The 21,446-nt window shown below is 35.6% G+C and overlaps 1 protein-coding gene and 1 long non-coding RNA gene across 27 annotated transcripts in view; both read right to left on the reverse strand.

Annotated features, from left to right (window-relative positions):
- Nucleotides 1–1,915: 1,915 nt before the first annotated feature.
- LOC148865501 (uncharacterized) lies at nt 1,916–3,240 on the reverse strand. The gene is made up of 2 exons (XR_016110943.1): nt 2,681–3,240; nt 1,916–2,590 (listed from the first exon to the last, which is right to left on the reverse strand). It is a non-coding gene; the product is annotated as an uncharacterized LOC148865501 (long non-coding RNA).
- Nucleotides 3,241–9,306: 6,066 nt separating this feature from the next.
- Nucleotides 9,307–21,446, reverse strand: part of LOC148865502 (nuclear transcription factor Y subunit A-7-like) — a 39,876-nt gene continuing 27,736 nt past the window's right edge. For all 26 annotated transcript variants that reach the window (XM_088975464.1, XM_088975480.1, XM_088975488.1 and 23 more), the window contains 3 exons: nt 15,025–15,096; nt 14,751–14,918; nt 9,307–9,858 (listed from right to left, as the gene is read on the reverse strand). In XM_088975464.1, the coding sequence (XP_088831590.1) occupies nt 9,673–9,858; nt 14,751–14,918; nt 15,025–15,096 (426 nt within the window). In that variant the 3' untranslated portion in view covers nt 9,307–9,672. The remainder of the gene's footprint in view (nt 9,859–14,750; nt 14,919–15,024; nt 15,097–21,446) is intronic.

A 21,446-nucleotide genomic window follows, 5' to 3' on the forward strand; every position in this document is an offset into this window, starting at 1 on the left:
GGATTCAAGAAAACCCACACTGCATGTACCTCAAGTATCACCCTAGCAGCCGAGACAAGCCACCTAAACCAACTTGGTGGCACATTAGTGTTAGCCTTGGCAGGATAAATATCCCCAACGGCTGTGAAAATTCTAATCTAACATGAGTCTCATAAGTGCCCAATTTAAGGGTATTACACAGAAACACACCACAATCACATGAATCAATTATGTACTTTTATTCATTTACCATAAATGTTATCAAGTACATCAATCTGATTGGAGCTAAGGGCATACTATATTATGGTTTCAAAATGTTTGCAAAAGGTTTTAATTCCCGTGATCCATGTAAGTAGAGTGTAGCACTGTACCTTGCAACCGAGGGAGAGGTCCTCTCTTGTCGGGTAGTGTTTGATCATTATGGGCTGAGAGGTTAAGTGTAAGACCATTGAGGGTAATACCCGATGGGCTAATCTTGCATCTGCCCATAGTCATTGGGTTTTCATAAGGTGGCTAGACCCAACAACCATTTAGTGTAAATGTTGGGTCCATTAAGAGTTCATAGCAATGGACTCAGGGGTTCACTATCTTCTACAGTGAATTTGGCCAGGCCTTGTAACAAAGGTTGGGCTGAACTCATGTGAGTGATGTGTAGATCAATGTTTAAGTCCCACGCCATACAAAGAGAGCCAATTTGGTAGCAGGTTAAGAGGTTAAGTGAGCACATAACCACATGGGACCCTTACATCAATCTACACATCAGCCACATGGGTTCAACCCAGCCTTTGTTAGAAGGCCTGGTCGAAATCACTGTAGAAGACAGTGAACCCCTGAGTCCATCACCATGGTCTCTTAATGGGCCAAACATTTACACTAAATTGTTCTTGGATCCAGCCACCTTATGAGAATCCAAGAACTGTGGATAGATGCAAAATTATCTCATCATGTATTACCCTCAATGGTCTTACACTTAACCTCTCAGCCTATAACGATCAAACCCTCCCCAACAAGAGAGGACCTCTCCCTCGACTGCAAGGTACAATGCTACACTCTCTACTTACAAGGATCTTGGGAATTAAAACATTTTTGTAAACATTTTGAAATCATATATATATATATATATATATATATATATATATATATATATATATATATATATATATATATATGTGTGTGTGTGTGTGTGTGTGTGTATCTCTATATAAATGTATTTTGCAACATACCCAGGTTTTTCCTTCAAAGAAAGTGCATTTGCCGATCATTCACTTTGTCCGACAAAGGGGTTGATTCTGTCACTATGATCACCCACTTAGATGAATTCTCGAACTGTCCCAACATACCCAGGTTTTGACCCCCTCTAAGGATCTCATTGATTGGCATATTAAAGACAGCCCAATCTGACACCTAGTGTAGTACTATAATCGAGTCTAGGGGTCTAGTGTAACATTCCAGTTTTGCCCATCTATCTCCAAGGTCCAGGGCAATAAAGGAATTTGGTTCGGTTTAGGGTTTCAAGAAAACTCACTACATGTACCTCAGGTCTCACCCCGACAGCTGAGACAAGCCACCCCAACCAACTTGGCAGCACATTAGTGTCAACCTTGCTAGGATAAATCTCGCCAGATTTATCGAACGAATGTGAAGATTCAAAACTAACACGAGTCGCATAAGTGTCCAGCTTAAGGGTATTACATAGAAACACACCAAAATGACATGAATCAAATATGTACTTTATTCATTTTCGATAAATGTCAAAAGATACATCAATCTGATTGGAGCTAAGGACATAACTGTCTAACATTCAAAATGTGTCAGCAACTTGTGATTGACCTGCACCATGCACACCTCAGTGCGCTTAGACACTTTGGTAACGTTTTAATTTAGCCAAATTTATAACATGACGATTCGCTCTTAGCACCTCGGCTTAGAAACACCCTGACACCTCAACAAAGTAAACTTCATTATTTAACAAAAAAAGGGACAAGTACCTTAATGCAAAAAAGAAAAGCAATTCAATTTCCAATTTTCTGATCATGTAGGCCTAGGGTACATCCAGTCAAGAAAGGAAAAGAAATCAGTTTTCAGCAACTACTCCTTATAGTTGTCATCGTCTCCAGCAACCTCCTCGGGGTCATTCTCACTGCCATCTCCATTCTCCTCCTCGGTCCCAGGCTCTGCATCGACCTCGTCGGCCATCTCATCTGGAACCGACCTAATGAACATAGTGTCGAAATCAAAATTATGATGGAGAGACTAGAGGAAGTAGCCACACAATTTGAAGCCCCTCTGGAGGCGGGCATGGCATACTCTGCTTTCTCATGCTCATACTTCAGCGAGCAATGGAACTCCTCTGGGCCTGGAAAATATCCTCAAAATATTTGTTCCACCTCTCTTCAAGCTGACGAGTCCATTCCTACACTTCGCCAATCAGGTTAATGGCGGTGCCCCTGACCTCCAACTCATGGGTCAGGTCGGCATTGAGGCTACAAAATTGTTGATGATCCTCCTTAGTGTCGAGATGAGCTCCCTCCAGCTGGGAACAAAGGGACTCAACACCGGCCCTTAATTTGTTCAAGCCATGTTCCGAAGTGGCGACCCGGTCCAACAATATCTGGCCCATGTTGTTGGCCGCAAATAACAGAAATAGAGCAATCAAAACCTATAGAAAATATGTGCAAACATCCAAAGTGGAGATACATACCAAGAGGATGAGGGGATCATGACTTAAAGGACAATGAGGGGATCCCGAATTTGATTAGCGCCATGGAGGAATGAAGGGAGGACCATATGAACTAGAGGTGTCATCTACAGGGTCAGGTGTAGGGATGTGGGGCATCGGTGACTGAGTTGTTGCATCTGGTATGCCGTAGAAGGATGGATCGGCATACATTGGGCCTCCGCCCTCCTAAAGATCAACCACTTCATGCTTGACCGACCTCCTGCTAGCCGACCTGCCATCAGTCGACCCTTGTTCAATGACCGACGAGAGAGCTGAATCTCCAGCCCTTCTTTCTTCTTGGAGGGTCTCTTAGCAACAGCCAAAATGGATGAAATGCTAGAAATTTCTGCCGCTGAAACAAGAAAATGTCAAACTGCAAAAATAGCTATGTGCAACGAGGGCGACGAACCTACAGGGCTCAAACCAGCTCGGATAAACATCGATTTGGCCAAGAATTCATCGACCAGTGATTGTCGTGCTAGGAGAAATTGAACCTCGTTCAATAGTGTCTCATCGAATTCAAGACCTTTTTTGGTTCAGCCGACCAAGTAGTGCCCATAGGCCAGCTATTCTCTTGGGACAAGAAGTGTCTTGTCTTTTAGTGCGCCACCTTCACAGGGAAGCTACCCAGGAGCTTGTAGCCAGGTCAGTAGCACCGGTAAAAAAAGTAGGGTTCGTTGATGCTTTTTATCTGATAGAACCCCAAGAAGATGTCTATGTTCAAATGAAAACCAAGGTGGTAGCAAATGGAGATTATCCTGACAATGGTTTTAATGGAGTTCTGGTGAAGTTGATTTAAGGAAATGCCATAATGTCTCAGCACAGGGAAACAAAGTCCGACAATCAAGACCTCATCGAAGACACAAACTATAACTTCAAGGATGCTGGTCCTCGCCGAATTGGATGCAATTGTAAGTGTCCAGTATCTAGTAGGTTGTGACCAAGTCTACAATTTCTTCACCACTCAGTTCAGTAGGTCCGAACACTGACCTTGTCTTAGGTTGGCATTGAGAGGTCAAGGACCCTTTTTGGGATCCTCGTTGCTTTTTAGCCAAAGTCCCTGCCTCGGCTCAAGTGTACGGGTGGTACTCTCTCTCTCACTCACTAGAAGACATAACTTAAAGTAAGGGAAAAGGGCTCACTAACATGACTGCGAGAAAGTGGACCGACCTCACTGCGCAAAACCAACCTCGCCTGCTCTCATCAAACTCTTCGACCTCTTACTCCTACAACTCCACAAAAACTGCAAAAAATAATGCAAACGGTACCCCTTAGGGGCCCCCTATATATAGACAAGGGACCCAAGCAATTGACAGTTGTGATGCATCCGATCCAATGGTTCATATGAACATGCTACTTCAAAAATTAAATGGTACCCCTTAGGGCCCCCTGTATATAGACAAGGGACCCAAGCAATAGACAGTTGTGATGCATCCGATCCAACGGTTCATAAGAACATGCTACTTCAAGTTTCAAGGGTGGATTCAAAATTCGAATTTGCACGTGTGATTCAAAAATCAAATTTGTTGTGCAACATCTATGCGGCCAATGCAACCTATTGAACCAGTTCAAGTGAGCAAACTAAACCAGTAGTGATGAACAAACCAAACCCAGCCACTTCGAGCCAGAGACCTACATCAAGCTACTCCCTTCGCCAAACCGACTTTGACTTGGGAGTGGAGGGATCATCCAGTGACATCACGTCACATAGCACCTCCGCACCATTGCATAACACCTCAACGCTACGTAGGCAATGACTTGTCTTTGCCAAGATGATAGAGTTCACCATGGATGCACCTCGAACACACCTCGCACACTATGAGAGCGTTTTGGCACCACCTTGGTAGGGCCAACCTATAGGCACCTCAACATGAAGGGTGACTTCCGACCGAGGTCCCACCGACCTCATTGAGGCCTAATTGGTGACCTACGTGATGTGGCGACCAACCTCCTTTATGTGTGACTTATCATCTCCAAATCCTCTAGGATCATGTCACCTCACCAATGGAGCCGGCTCCCGCGCCACCCGCTTCGGAGGAAATCAAATAAACTTTATCTCTTTACGTGAAAACCGTGTTCAAGCGTAAAACCACCTCCGAGCGTGGCAGGCCGATAAACCATGTCCTCCCAAAGATCTCATTTGTGCTACATGAAGCTCACGACTACCTGCCCTTAATAAAGGCAAGCGTCCCCTCCAACTAGAGAAGGGATGTGTGATTAGCTCTCAGAATTCTCTTGCTCTCTTGCTTTCTAGCATCCTCAATCATTCTTCGCTAACTTAGGCATCGGACCAGATCGCACACATATTCAATGAAAAGAATGGAGGTTAATGCCTGAGATATGTGACTTCTCAGGGAATGCACCAAAAAATATTATTTAAACTACAATTTCTGATCTCATAAAAAAGGGGCAGAACTAAAAAATAGGGGAATTTTAGCTAAGAAAAAAGTCAAAAAGACACGTGAAACTTTTCATAATAATGATGATGACGATGATGATAATATCAAATATATATCAAGATTTCTTATCAAAATTTCTATATTTTCTATAATCCCTTATATGTCGATCTAATTATAAATTTGTATTATTAACATGATGTGATGACCCATTTAGCACAACAATAAATTGGTTTTATTTGTTTTCATTTTAAAATTTTTACACATTTTCATCATTAATAAAAGTTATTGTCTATGACACATTTTTGTATAATATGATGAATGTATATATTAGGGATGTCTTCTTGCTTTTCTATATAATTCCTTTGTTTTCTATAGCTTCTTGTACTTGTATCTTTTTTTATTTTTTATTTAATTATTACATCATGAGTTAACAAGACCATTGAATTTCTAAACCAACCCATAAATGAAATGAAAAAGACTTTCATTGCTAAGACGATTTAAAGTTTAGTCCATATCCATCATTAATAAAATTTATTGATTCTTATTTATTGCACTTATTTTCTTTTATATGATGATTATATAGTATTAGAGATGTGCAACATTTTCTGACTTGGACAATTGACCCATTTGATTTTAAATTTTGTACTCCATTATATCACTAATAAAAATATTTCTTATTTATCAATTTTTCTTTATTTATTATGAATTAAAATATTATATAAAAGACGTATCTAAATTTTTTCTGTTTCTTGTATTTTCTATATTTTTTATATTTTTATTTAAAAATTATCATTTAACTATGATATCACATGTTAATCCATTGATCTGAATGGTTGAACCATTGACCAACCACTCAAGGAAAAAACTGGTTTAATTTTTAATCAACTTTAAATTCACCCACCACTCAAGGAGGTAACTAGTTTAATTTTGTTAACAATTTTAAATTTGGTATTTTATTTCTATCATTGAGAAAGTGTTTTTTATTTATCATACTTCTTTTTGTTAAATATGACAAATATATAATACTAGTAGGGCCCCGTGTGATGCACAGGAAAAGCCGCTATCCAATACGATGATGGAGGGAATTAAAATTGAAGCAAAAGAGCAATCTAAGAAGTTTTTTGTTAAGAGAAATTGAAGAAAAAAAAGCCTTGTAAATTTAATTAATTAAATTTATATTTTATTAGTGTAGTTATGTTTAATCAAATTTATTTGAAATAATTAAAAGTAATTTAAATCCAAGTTATAATTAATTAGAATTGTTATAATATTGTTAAGTGAACTTTGTTAATGTAATATTTGCTAAAGTTTTGTTACTTAATTTTGAGTTTTTCTTAAGGAATTTGTAATTGAGAATGGTATAACAAATTAAGTTACTAAGTAATTTTTCTTTGTTTAACCAAAGATTAGTCTTCAAAGTTTCATTCACATTCTAGGTATCGTATAAGAAAATGCCAAACTAAATAAAAATGGCTATTAAGTTCGAATACTTCTAGATATAACTACAACAAACAAACAAAAAAAAAAAAAAAGGATTTTGCTTAACAAAGACCTCATCTCTTTCCTCCACCACCACCATGCTTTGGACCTTTTGAGTCCTTGCCCATCAACTTAGCCTTCCTCTCATCCTTAGTTTGTCTTCTTCACATAGTGCAAACATATAAAAATAGTAATATTTGGTATTCATAAGCAATAAAATTAAATATCATACAAAACAAAAATAAAATTTACCATCAAAGAAACTTATAACATTGAAGTCCAATAAAAACTTATGCCGCATGATTAAAAAATGTACAATTTAAAAAAAATAAAAAGTTTCAATGTCTTGATGATGGCACAAAGCTTAAGGTAGACAAAAAAAACTGTGGAAAAAAGTAAAAAAAAAATCACTTAAATAATATATTTAATAGTCATTAATGTATAAATGCATGTTATGTGTTGACGATTTTGTGTATTACCGTATATTCAAATTGCAAGTATATGCATTTTCCTCAGAATATCCATGATAATCAGCAAATTCTACATTTTATTGAAAATTTCTACACTTTTCAACAAATTCTATCCAAATGTTTCAGATAACTATTTTTAATCTTAAGTAAATATCAATAATTTTCATTAATTATTAACTCCAAATTATTTCTGTAATCATTAACTAATAATTATCTCTTTAATTATCATTAATGAATCATAAATAATTAATTAATGATAATTAATGATAAATAAATTTATCTAAATAAATTAATTTTCAAAATTTATGTATTTATAAATAATTAATTACTAAAAATATCAAAATACATTGATATTTTAATTATCCTATATGTTTAATTTTTGGAAAGTTTCCACCTTTGTTATGGTGGTGAAGTGGGAGGTAAGGTGATGTAACCAGTTAAGAGCTCGATGATGTGACAAATTGAAGGGCCTAGATAGGGTGAAGGCAAACATGTACTAAACGGGATTTGTTCTATTGATTTTTTATAATTTTAAATTTAAATTTAAATTTTGTTTAAATTAATAATTTTTACTTTAATTAAGTTTTAATTTTTTAATAAATTGTTACTGCTGTGTAATTTAAGTTATGATATTATGCTAAGTTTATTTATATCTAAAATTTTTAATAATGTTAGAACATTTTATTACAAATTAAGTATAATATTAATGTAATTAAATTTAACAATTATTATTGGTAAAATTAAAAACAATAAATAATTATGAATTTTATATTATATTAATCATTTTTAAATTGAAATAAATTTTATTATTTATAATTATATAATTAATTATTAAATTTTACAATGACAACATAAAAATATTATTTATAATTAAAATAATATTTTTAATTAATTACTAAGTTTTAATACTTTAGTTTTATTATTTGTCTTATTGTATTATTTATTTGTTTATCTTATTAGTATTTTAGATATTTTTTACTCATCTTATTTCAATGTTTAAACTTAAAACTGTTTTTTGAAAAATGCTTTGACTTAAACATTAATATTTTAATGGAGAGAGAGAGAGAGAGAGAGAGAGAGAGAAGGGTGTTAGCATTAGATGATTTATTGTGTGATAGATTAGGAGATGTTTTAGGAGGAAGTTTTAGATGGGAAAAGTAATTTAGAAGAAATTTTAGGAGAGAAGATTATTTTGATTAATGGGAACATACAAGAGAGAATGAGAGATTTTAGGAAGATTTTCATGGAAAAATGAGAGTTTCTCATTAGTTGTTTCAAAAATAACATGCGATAAAAAATCAAAAAAAAACAAAAAATTCAAGACTTCTTATATTTCCCAAACTTTTCTAAGGTTTGCTTTATTTCTGTATTTTTATCTAATTTAAATTTTTAGCATTTAATTATAACATCATGACTTCACTTATTTGACCAGGAACATTGAATTCCTTATAACATCATGACTTCACCAAGAAAAACCGAATTCATTTTAAGTCGATTTTAAAAATTAGTAGAATTTAATGATGAAAGACAACACCTTAATGATAAAATTCATATAGAATGGACTTAACGAGGGAATAAGATGCACTAAAATGTAATAAGTAAATTATAATTTTGCCCTCAACATAGAGATGCACCAAGCTCGAAATTAGAGATAATCAGTCAGAAAAAATCCAAGAACCCTTGCATGTTATTATTTATTAGTGTTCATGGATCTAATTAATGGAATTTAATGATGAAAGACAAGAATGCCTTTAAAGATAAAAATCATGATATAGAAAGGATTTGGGGAATAAGATGCACTAAAATGTAGCATGTAAATTACAATTTTCCCTCAAAATTGAGATGCACCAAGCTTAAGATTAGAGATAATCATAGTCAAAGAAAAAAATCAAAAACCCTTAGATATTATTATTTATTAATGCTTAGTGGAAGTTAATAATGAAAGACAAAAATACCTTAAAGAAGGGATGTGACTTTTTTTTTTGTCAGCGATGAGGTTACAATGGGAGTTAAAAGCCTTAAATGTAAAGACTGAGGAAATGGGATGCACCGAAAAGTACTATCTAAACTACAGTTTTTGTCCTCACAATAGAGAGGAACAAGTTCAAAAGGGGTATTATAATTATGAAAAAATCCAAAAGCCTATAGGGATATTTATAGATATATTATAGACAGATAGATAATAGTAGTGTACATAGTTATAGATATAGATATATATGAAGGCTTCGATGCGGACAAGAAATGATCAGCTACTGGAACATTACCAGAGAACCAACCAATATTCAACGTTGTATTAACATTAAACCTGTATATCTATACAGCTGCTGCACTGGAAGAACAGTGTGAAGTCACTAAACTAGAAAAATCCATTGCCCGAGCATACAATAAACTGATTTTCTAGGAATACCAATCTGTTTCACTCCCAGTAGCAAGTTATCTAAAAAGAAATTACCAAAAGAACTATACACACCCAAATCTGACTACTCTGGAGAAAATCTAGAACAACACTTTTGTAAGCCAGCAATACCGAGACGCATCAAATCCCTCTGGCTATTGATATAAAAGTTGTTTTGCCAGACACACTACTGCTATGTCTATTGCAGTGTAAACATTGCCTCCATGGTTTTCAAGATGCCGTCTCTGAGGAAGCTTGTTGGATTTTATTGGAATCGAGATTAGCATCTGATTGCGCTTCATCACCTGAGGCCCCTTTATTCTGTTGTTTCTCACTACTCTTGGCATTGAGAAAGCGGCCTCCACATCCCCTCGCTCTTCTCATAGCATGTAAATGTCGAGATTCATGTAGGTAAGGCTGCAAAGAATAGTTCCAATTGCTTATCGCTTTGTCCCAGAAGATCATATAGAGTGAGAAAAACGCTGTGCAGCTACAATAGTACTGTTTGTGTTTTCAATGTCCATCTGCTTCATGCAAAAATGTTTTTGACCAACTGAACATAAATGTAAGCATCTTTGCATCACTTCAGTGTGATATTGAGATACTCAGGGAACAATATTCAATATCTTCTAAAGAGATTATTCATCAAAAAAAAATATCTTCTGAAGAGATTTTAACGAAGAATTTCAATAAAGTATGCAACATCTAGCGAGAAATTGATTTCAATACTTGAGAGACTATGAACAATTTAAAATCAAAATTCACTAAACACCATCCATTTTGTAATAAACATAAAGAAAGAAAGGAGAAAAGGGAAGGAGGAAATATATTTGTGATAGTTTCAAGGTGTTTGACTAATCGTCTTTAACTGATTTTCTACAATTAAAGATGAAATATATAGTTTTTTTTTTTTTTTTGAAGTACACTGCATTGATTTATGACAATAAACCAATACACAAGTAAACCTGAAACTGGAGGGATTTCACTCCTATTTCAGCCTTCAAAAAACCTGTTTAGAACACCAAACCGGACTGGTTCAGTCATATGCTAAGAACCATAATTCATGAAAAACTGGTTTAACCGGAAAACCAGTGAACTGGTCCCGGTTTTATAGAACCATCCAGTCACCAAATGAATGAAGTTTCAAAATGTTAATGGCAAGACTTGAACTCATAACCTTTCTATTGTGTGTATCATCTTGTACATTTATGACCCTTTAATGTATATATGGCTTTAATGCACATGTTTTTTAAACAAAATGTAAAGTTTTAACCATTACATTCAAGTACAAAAACATTAGTAAAATATATGAAAAATGCACAATATGAAAAAAAAAAAAAGTAGATATTTTATTACTCAAAAGATAAGTGTTTCTACAATGCTCCAAAAACTCACATGGCTCACAATGCAAACTTGACAAACAGACTCCTTTAAACAATTCAAGAAATAAATGACTGAAAGCTGAAAAAAGACAAATGACCTAGACATAATATGACCAGTGGACTCTGAAGAGGAAGATCCAAAAGCAACTTTTATGGATTGTCCTTGGTTTTGCTTAGCAACATCTAGTAGGGACAACTTTTAGGGGTTGTCCCTGTATGTTTTGGCTTTTTGCAATATTCACATATAACATCTTTCATTTCTTTAGTTGCCTTAGGTTTCACCCCTACATTAGCAAAGTGGTCAATTGAACTACTCCTTGAAATTGTATTTGCCTTCTACTTCCTCACCACTCACCATAGAATAAGCCCAAGAGAGAATTACATCATCATTTGCCAATATATTCTATCTAGTGATGTCATATTCTGTATTCAGCCATGTAAGAAATTCAAACACCCAGTTTCTTTCCACAAGTTCTCTATATGTTTCAACATCGTTTTTACTCTCCTAAACAATTACCTCCATCGTACCAATCTCTTGCCATAGAAATTTCAGCAATAATAAACAGCTAATGGTTTCTCCTCCTGTTGTAAATTATCCACACCATTTTTCAGCTTAAATGCTCTAGTCACATTCAATTTCTGGGAGTATGTCTCTACAAAGAGACAACACTATCCCAAATATCCTTTGCAGAGTTTACCCACAAGTAATGTTGGCTGATACGAGGTTGCATTGAGTTCACCAACCAACCAATAACAGTATGATTTTCTTACATCCACTTCTCGTGGGAGGGATCATCTTGCTTTGGCTCCTTACTACTACTGGAGAGTGGAGACATATCCACACTTTTCTCTACTACAAACATATATTATCACTGACTGTGTCAAAGCCAAATAATTGGTTCCATCAAGCTTCAATATGGTCACAACCAGTAGAGGACTCAGAGCTTTGCTTGATATCTATTATCTACTTCAGAGTGCTCCATTACTTTTAAAACTTCAAGGAACAATCTTCAAATATAAAATAAGAATGACTAAAAGAGATAACAAATAATACCGACCTCGACAAGATCCTTGAACTGTCATTTCACCATAGAAACCCAGAGAAAACATAAAAATCTAGCCGCCCCTTATAGAACTTCTAGAATCCAGTTCTACTTGGATCAATTTCTATAGGGATCAAAAAGAATCCCTTCAAGCCTTGAGTGCCAAAGTTGGAACCCCATCTAGGACCCTTTATTCAAAATCTCCAATTAGCTAAGGTTTCGGCCAAGAAGTCCAATAATTATCTTGGGCACTTATCTGATCACCTCTTTTCTCCTAAAATCCTCTACCAACAAGGCTGATTATCTTCTCTAATCAATCACCCATTCAATTCTCCATGCACACTATGTATGGGATTAAAAAGAAAAGAAAAAAGGTAGTTGTACTACTCTAATACCCAGAAAAGAAAACTAACCAACAATTAATTCTTTTGTTTAATAAAAAAGCAACAAAGAAAGAGTACGAGAGCAAGAGAGGAAGAGGGCAAGAGAAGAGAAGAGAAGAGAGAAAAGAAGAGTCGATAAAACTCTCTCCAGCCCCCAAAATTTTTTATTTAAATTAAAATATAATTACATAAATACCCTTGATGGGGCAGTTGCTTCTAATACTTAAAGAAAAAAAGGTTAGCATGCCAATGAAACTAAAGGCCATTAACACAAAAAGAAATAAAATAAAGCTGAATCAAATTATGAACCATCCAGCCTAATATTTCTACATATTCAATCATAATTACCTGTCACTTCCAAGAAGTCAAGAACCTTTCTGCCCATAGAAATCTGCTTTACCACACACCAGTCACACCCTCTTTGGATACCAAATAGAGAGATTACACCATAGCACCAGCATATATCAATCACATATAGAATAAGAAAGAAAACCTGAATCTATGTTCAATTAGAATAGCTCTAATCTGATTGTTGTCCTATAGAGATCAAGGTTTTAAAAACCGACCCGGAAACGGAACCGTTCTAGCTACCGGTTTCCGGGTCGAACGGTTCGGATGGTCTGCATTAGGGAAAATATTTATATGAGAAAGGAGAACAGGAGAAGAGACTGTTGTCGGCTGAGAAAGAAAAAAAGAAAGAAGAAAAGAAGGAAAGAAAGGAAAGGAAGGAAAGGAAGGAAGGAAGGAGGGAAGAAGGAAGAGGAGGAGGATGATTAGATGCTACCGGCGAGGTGGTGGGATCTCAGATCTGAGATCAATTTCTCTACAACGTCTGTAGTCGTCGTCTTCTCTCTCTCTCTCTCTCTCTCTCTCTCTCTCTCTCTCTCTCTGCTGGATTTCAGATCTAAGTTCGTGTCCCAGACTCTCAGTTTCTCCCCTCTCTGCAACTTTCTTAAACCACAAACTGCTATCCGGATCAAACGAGTCGACGGTTCGACCGCCCAGGTCAGCAGTTTTCTGACATAACAGTTTTTTACCCAATAATGGGTTAGGGGTGAAACAGAACCGGTTGCTTGGACGGTTTCCGAGCCAAACGGTCTGACCACCCAGGTCAGCACGGTTCAAAAACATTGATAGAGATCAGTCTAATCAAATTCTAGTTGAACAAAAAGAATGAGAAAGTCAATCAGATAAGATTCTAATGCTTTGATACCATGTTCTATTCTTATTGACCCTAGGACAAACCAGTAACACAAAGACGAGGAGAAAATACATACAAGAGAGAAAAGAAGTGGGAGAGAAAAGAGATCTCACGGGATTCAAATCAGTGTTTAGGAAACCAGAATAGACTGGCTGATTGGACCTGTTGAACCATGACCCGGGCCCTGGCCAGTTCAGTCATACACTAAAAAACAGAGTTCGTGAACAAATGGTCCAATTGAACCTGACAGGGCCCCTGGCCATTTCGGTCATACCCTAAAACTGGAATGAAACAATGGTCAAAACTGGCTGACCGGCCGATTTAACTAGATAACTGATGAACCAGTCCCAGTTCTATATAACCGCTCAGGTCATTAATTGAATGGAATTTTCAAAACACTAATGTAGGAGTTGAACCATAACCTTTTATTTATGTGTAATATCTTGTTACCATTAATCCATTCCTTCATTTGTACTTAATTACCTCTTTAATGTATATTGTTTTATATATATTAGTTAAAGAGGCTTGAACCCCGGTCATTCGCTTTAAAAGTTAAGGAACTAACCATTTATCCACCACATTCAAGTGTAATATTATTTGTAAAGAATATCATATAGCATGTAACTATTTGTGTGATATATTGCATTATTGATTCAAATACTAGACCCATGACCTCAACTCATGGCATCTTTAAGTTACATGATGGACCACAAATTAAAACAATAAAAAAGCCACTGTGACCCTTTCAAGTGACTTCCTCTAGACTAACAAGAATACCACTGTTCACACCCCTTAAGCAAAATACAAAAACAGAATAATAACTCCTACATTTGACAAAGAAAAGGCATTAAAAATAATTTTAGTTATTTGTTTAACAGCATCCATTAGAAATAATTAGATGATACTTAGACAGTATGTCAAAATGTCAATCAAGAGTTTCAAAGGCCAATAATGTAACTTAATCAACAACTTAACGTAACAAACCTAAAAGTTGCAATCATTCAGGCAGAGCAAATCCATAACAGAGACGTGTTCTAAAAGATAAAAGCAAAGGAGAAAAGACAATCTGTCACAAGTATCAATAGCTATAGCTATTAAACAATCATTGAAGCATAGAAACCCGCTTAATTGCATAATGTATAAAGAAAGATTACTTGGGAAACAGAGACAGGTTCTAAAGCTGAATGTAAAGGGTGAAAGGCAATATGGGATAAGCATCAACTATTAAAAAATCATTCAAGTATATAAAGCTACTACTTTGTATAATACTTAAGAAAGATTACTTGAGATTGTTACATACCTTCCGAGACTTGATCAATTTATTCTCTGATTCAGCTTTTGCACGAGATTGCCGACGACGCAAGATACCATGATATTGTTTTGCATTGACATAAACAGGCTCTTCAGCGTCTAATGGCAATGGTACCCCAGCTTGATGAATTCCCATCAAGTGAGGGTGCATCTGACACTAGTCATCAACAAAGATATACAGAAATTGTATTTACAACTGACCAGTCCAGTATCACATGAAAAACATCTGTTTTATCAGACAATGAAGCAAAATGTGAACATACCATAGGTTGTGCACCATACGGAGCAAAGATACTTCTATAGTAAGGATCTGGATATGGGTAAACTGCCTGTGCCTGTGAGAAATGATTATACTTCAATTAGATTAGTTTTCTGTCATTAAGTTAGTTCAGCATAAATCAATGCTGAATCCCATTATTTTCTGTGGTTCAAGTAGGCAAGAAAGTTTGATTTCCTGAAACTGATCCAAGTATTGAAGGAATTTTATATTGCCCAGAAGAAGTAAATAGTTCCAGTGAATGCATGTCCTAGACATTCCAAAACCTTAAGTAAATGTTCTGAAATTGTAAGAGAGCACGACAAAAAAGAATTGTATAGGTCTAGCAATAGGCCCAAATTCAAAGTGATCCATTTTGGGGCTTATGCAGAGAATATGAAAACAAAGGAAGAAAAATCATGGCTAACTTTTAATATATTCAGTTGCATATACATAATCAAGAACAGTTGCCTAAGTCTAATATGGACTAAAACCACCCTCTGCTAGTATCCAACATTCAGAAATCAATCATCCTCTCCCCTGATAACAGAACAGCTCTATGGACTACGATCATTAAAAGGATAAACTTCAACCCCAGAATTAAACTGAAGCTTGCCCATAATAGCTTCAACTATTATTCCCCCCTCCCCCTTTTTTGTTTTTGATAAATGAATGCAATTTTAGTAAACAAAGAAAGAGTGTACATTCAGCCTAAGAGGGGAGGCACAAGATGTTACCTCCCCCTAGGACTGAACAACATGCACATAACACACACAAGCCTGAATTAAAATTATAAGGTAGCCCAAAACAGTTCTCCCCTTGATATCCCTTGTTTAGCCAGAGAATCAGCTATTGCATTTGCCGATCTGCTAACCCACTGAATCCTAACCGTCATGTTTCTTGTTAGCCAGTTAACTTTCTTTAAAAGATCCCTGTAACCCCAACAAACTGTTTCTGGATTTGTCAGCCTGCCTACTACTACCTTGGAGTCCCCCCTCAACTATCAAATTTTCCACTCCAAGTTGACTGGCCAGCTATATGTCTTGTACCCAAGGTTTAAAATGTCAATGTCGATGGAAATGTCGCTCACCCAAATAAAGGACATATGTCAAAATATCAGAAATGTCGAATGGAAATGTTGTAAAGAAATAGACATTGGGGAAATATTGTGAGATATATGGAAATATGCACTAATATTTTGTGAAAAGATAAAAGAAACATAATTACACCTTTCTAGATTATTATCATATTCCAAACCATCATAGAAAGCCAAGAAACTAATATTAAGAACAAAATGATGAACAACGAAGTTGTCCTATAGATTTCAACCATTTAATATTTCAACATTTTATTAGTATGAAATAATATCACATGCATGCATCTCTTTTTATTCTAATAAATAATTAGAATAAAATCATATAAACTTTAAATATTTGTATTATTATAAAATATTTTATTTATGCATTTTATTTTCTTCTAATAATTAATTAGTTTAATCATTTTTATTTTTTTCACAGTATTTTATCTTTAGTATTAACCTTCCTATTATTTGTTCATTTTTATTGGCTATTATAATGAGAATCTACAATATTACCATATAAACCATTTAATATTTTTATTTTTATAAATATTTTATTTATGCATTTTATTTTATTCTAATAGGTAATTAATTTAATCATTTGTTTTTATTTTGGTTTTCTAATGGATATTGTATATGTTATCTCAAATATTAATTTTCTTAGTATTTATTCATTTTTAGTGGCTTTTGTAGTGAGGGTCTACAATATTATCGTAGACCTTCATGTACTGAAATAGAGTGAAACAAAGATTCTATTTATAAGTTTTCATTTATGAGGTCTATAATATTACAATAGACCCTCTTGCATTGTAACATGTTTACAATGGTGTTTTAAAGATTCCATTTCGGGGCTTGCTATTGTTATGGTCTATAGGATTCCATAGACCATCATGGACTATAGCAAGTCTTTAAAGTTTAAACAACTTAAGTCTCCAAGAGATGTAGAGTGTGTCAGAAAGCAGTGAGCAGCAAATCACCACTCAATGAAACCCTTCAAGAAAAAAATAGAAGACAAAGAGCATTCTCCTCTCGACCTTGAGTTCACACCTTCCGCTGCCCTCTCTCCCTCCCTCCCTCCTTTTTTCCTAGGTTTTTCATGGTTATTCACCGTGAGAGAGAAATAGGGTTATTGCATACCTGAATCAAGATGAGAGCAAAATGAGAACAATTTCTTCAAAGTTTCATAAGCTGAATGTCATGCTTCCAAGAAAAAGGTATTTCAGTGCATGACCACTCTTGTGCTTGGTTAGATCCTGAAGTTGTAGTGCTCCAGCTCCAGGTACACAAGCTAAAACGTAAAACCCTCTTCTTCTTTTTTATCAAAAAACCCACTTCTTGAAATATTATACATTTTTTTGTTTTTTGGAACGATATGGTCAACATTTACTGAAATGGTCGAAATATTAACCGATATATTGTATTTTTTAATTCATGTAAAAGTTTATGTCGCTGGGTCTCAACACCGACATATGTCGGGTGACATTTCCGACATTTCGCAACATTTTGATTCATGTACCGCTGCTAGTATCTTAGCCCTTATAGAATCACCGACACCTGCTGGTCCTGAAAATAAAGGATGTTGCTGTCTTTCTCTCCCAGAATCCCTCCTATGCCCAATGGCCCTGGGTTGCCTTGACAGCTTCCGCCAAAGTTGTTTTTTATCAGTAAAGAAGGATAAATTTTATTAAATTGAAAAACAGATTATAACCAGCAGGAAATCACATTACAAAACTTCCCAGAAAAGATGTCTGTAAACTCCTTGTTTTGCTAGCGCATCAACCATGCCATTTGTTTTACCGGAAAAAAAAAAAAAAACGTCATTTGCAGTCTTTCTGATCCAAGTGAAAGTGCCATTGAGCTCCCTTGCTAAACTTTCAAACCCATGCAAGGTGTCTATAAATCCAAGGAGCATTACCTCTGAAGTTGAACCAAGAAATCACCGGTTTTGAATCTCCTTCAACCTCCAAGTTTTTAAAATCTGCTTGTTTGGCTAGTTTTAACCCCTAAAGAAGTGCATGAAGCTCAGCCTTTATTGAGTCTCCAACCCCTATAGGCCCTGAATACATAGCCAGCACTTTGTTTGCTGAATCTCTGAAAACACCCCCTATTCCTACCAATCCTGAGTTCCCTATGGAGCTTCCATCAATATACAGCTTTAACTTATTTGAAGCTGGGGCCTTCCATCCAATCCCCCATCTTTTCTTTTTTCTTAGTTGAAGAGGCCACTTCTTTCCAAGCCCGCAAGATATCAGCCACTAAGAAGCTTTGGGAACTGCTCAAGTGTTTTTTACCCAATGAGCGACTTTTATCTTTATAGTTTCCACCAACTCTTCATTTGATCTGCACTTTCCATTGAATATTCTTGCATTTCTTTCTCCTTCTTTGTCAGCTGTCTTAGGAAATTTGGATTGAAGAGGCTCACTACATCCTGTAGAGAGCTCCACCTGCAACCAAAAAGAGAGCAAAAAGACTCCCAGACCCAGACAAAGAGCATAGAAGGACAGTGGACCAGTAAGTGAGAAAGGGATTCACCATTTGCAAAACAAAGAAAGCACACATGAGGGGAGAGGCACATACGCGGCCTCCTCCTTTGAAGCATTTCACAGGTGCTCACCTTTCCAAGGAACATCTCCTAGCAAAGAGCTTGAATTTTGGGTGGAATGGGCTTACTCCAAACCTCTTTAACCAGGAAATCCTCTTCCCCCCAGAAGATTGCACGAAGGAGTTGAAAAAAGAAGCACAGGAAAAGGAACCATCAGAAGAGGTGGACCAAAATCTAGTGTCCTCCAAAGATTGAACAAGAAAAGCTGAATTGAGGTTGTCAAACAGGAGTAATAAGCTTTCACACTCATTATCCCTTAAACCTCTCTTAAAACCAAAGTCCCAACTCACACCAGAATGAGAAAAGGAGATGAAACTTGAGATAGGTCTTTTCTTATAGTTAGAAATCAAGTAGGGATCGGGGAAAAGGGAACAAAAAGAAGTCACCTAGACAAAGATCTTCTCAGAACAGAACCCTAGAACCACAACCCACATCAAATCTAATGAAGTTAAAAAAAAAAATGGATATACCTCTTGAATTTCTTTCCAAGGAGAGTGCAAGGTTGATGTTGGAGTAACCTTTGCATCCCAGTCATTATTCCTCAGCCCATGAATGCTTTCAATAACCTTGTGCCACAGACTGTCTCGTTCCAATGGAAACCTCCAAAGCCATTTTCCTAGTGACAAAGTATTTCTTTGAATTAGATTCCCCAACCCAAGACCTCCCTTTTCCTTTGTCTTGCAAACTTGTTCCCATTTTACTAGGTGGTCTCTCTTTTCATCCCCAAACTCCCAGAGAAAGTCCCTCATAAGTTTCTCTAGCTCCCTTGCTACCGTCATCGAGACTTTAAAGGTGGACAAGAAATAAACTGGAAGGCTTGTTAAGGTTGCTCTTATTAAAGTTATCCTTCCACCAAGGGATAAGTAGCTTCTCTTCCACATAGCCAATTTCTTTGTCAATCTCTCCACCACTGGTTTCCAAAAATCCTCTAATCTTCCATCAAAGTTCAATTTTACCATTCCTTCCAATGGGGGTTTCCAATTTGCTCTTGGTCTGTTCTTTGTGGAGGTTGTGGATGTCACTACTAGGTTCAAAATTTCGCAACGTATCGGTTGATACATATCGTTCCGATACACGGAACGCATAGAAATTATATATAGCGTTACTTTTCGTATGTATCGGTCTACATCAGACCGTTTCGGGCCCTATATCGAACTGTTTTGGGTCTGTATCGGCCAATACGGTTCCGAAACAGTCCAATACAGCCCGATACAAGTCCCCTTCTCTCTCATTAATTTCATTAAATTATATTTGAGGGCGAATTACCTCTCATTAATTTTATATTTACTCCTATATTTAAATGAACTTCTCTCTCATTAATTAGTTAATTACTCCTATAATTAATGCATAATTTTAAATTTCAATTTCAATTTTAACGCCTAATTGGAATTCTCTTCTCATTAATTTCGTTAATTGATAACCCTTTTTCTCATTAAATTTGTTTTGTCAGTATAAAACTACAAATTAGCAATAGCAATATTCGAACCCTAGACATTAAGCTTTAAGAACTAGAGGTTCACCACTAAGCCATGCCCATTTCTTGATATTTGTTTATGCATTTTTATTTTTAAGTAATTTCTCTTTTTCTTAGTGTATACTTATCAATAAATGTTAGAATTAATTATTAAAATTTATGTGTTAATAAATATTAAGATAAATTATATTGATTACTTTAAAACTAATGTATATCAATATACATTTTAGTTTTTTTTTGTTTTTTCACGTTTTAGTTATTCCATCATTTGTCAATAGACCATTAAATTACAGTTTTTTACTTTTAAATAACTTATTTATAGTCATCTAAAACTTGTAACTATCGTTATTAATATATTTTTTAGGATTTATTTGAGCTTTTTAGCATATTTATGCGTATCTTGATCTTTCGTCCGTATCCATACGTATCCAAAGTGTATCCCGATACGTCTCTTAAAATTATCTTTCCGATACTTTAAACCTTGGTCACTACTGCCCAATTTCTCCTTAAATCATCAAAGGAGTAATCCACTAACAAGTCTGAAGATTTCTGCCAAGAGGCTGTCCTCATTAATACATTCCTTGACTTCAGCAAGACTTCTTTCCTTTTTTCGAAAAATTCTAGCATTTCTCTCCTCCCATAAAGTCCACAAGCTAGCAGCTCTGATACACTTCCACATTAGTGTCCCTGTCTTTGTCAATCTCCCAAAGGCAGACGGAGTAAACAACAACTTTACTTCGAAGGGAAAGTTCCACCTGAACCCAAATAATGATACAACCCAGTTCCAAATATTGGCAGCAAAAGAGCAAGATATCAGCAAATGATTACTGTCCTCACCCTTCACTTTACACACAAAGCAATAATTTGGGGACAAGCACATTAAAGGTTCCTTCTTTTGCAAGTTTTCCACAGTATTGATCTTACCATAAAAGGCTTCCCAACAAAACGCAGCTATTTTAGGAGGTATTGGCCTTAACTAGACTTCTTTAATAGGGAAGACCTAAGAGGAGAGGCTGGAACAAAAGGATTTAAAAAAAAAAAAAAGATGCACAAGTGAGCCAACCGAGGTTAGAGACCAAATCCTTTTAAAAGGTCTAGGGGGGTCCAAACACAGAGTCTAGAAGCAACAAGAGCTCTGAAACATAAGCAAATTCATCATCCCTTAAACCTCTTTGAAAACCAAAATCCTAGTTTAAAGCCAAAGGGTGAATCAGGGGGGAACCTTGAGTTTTTAGGGGGCTTCTTTCTTTTGGATTTTGAGAGGGGGTAAGTTGG

Source organism: Nelumbo lutea, chromosome 3 (genome assembly GCF_056320005.1).
Source record: "Nelumbo lutea isolate HS-2025 chromosome 3, American lotus-T2T, whole genome shotgun sequence".
In the NCBI taxonomy this organism is placed as follows: Eukaryota; Viridiplantae; Streptophyta; class Magnoliopsida; order Proteales; family Nelumbonaceae; genus Nelumbo; species Nelumbo lutea.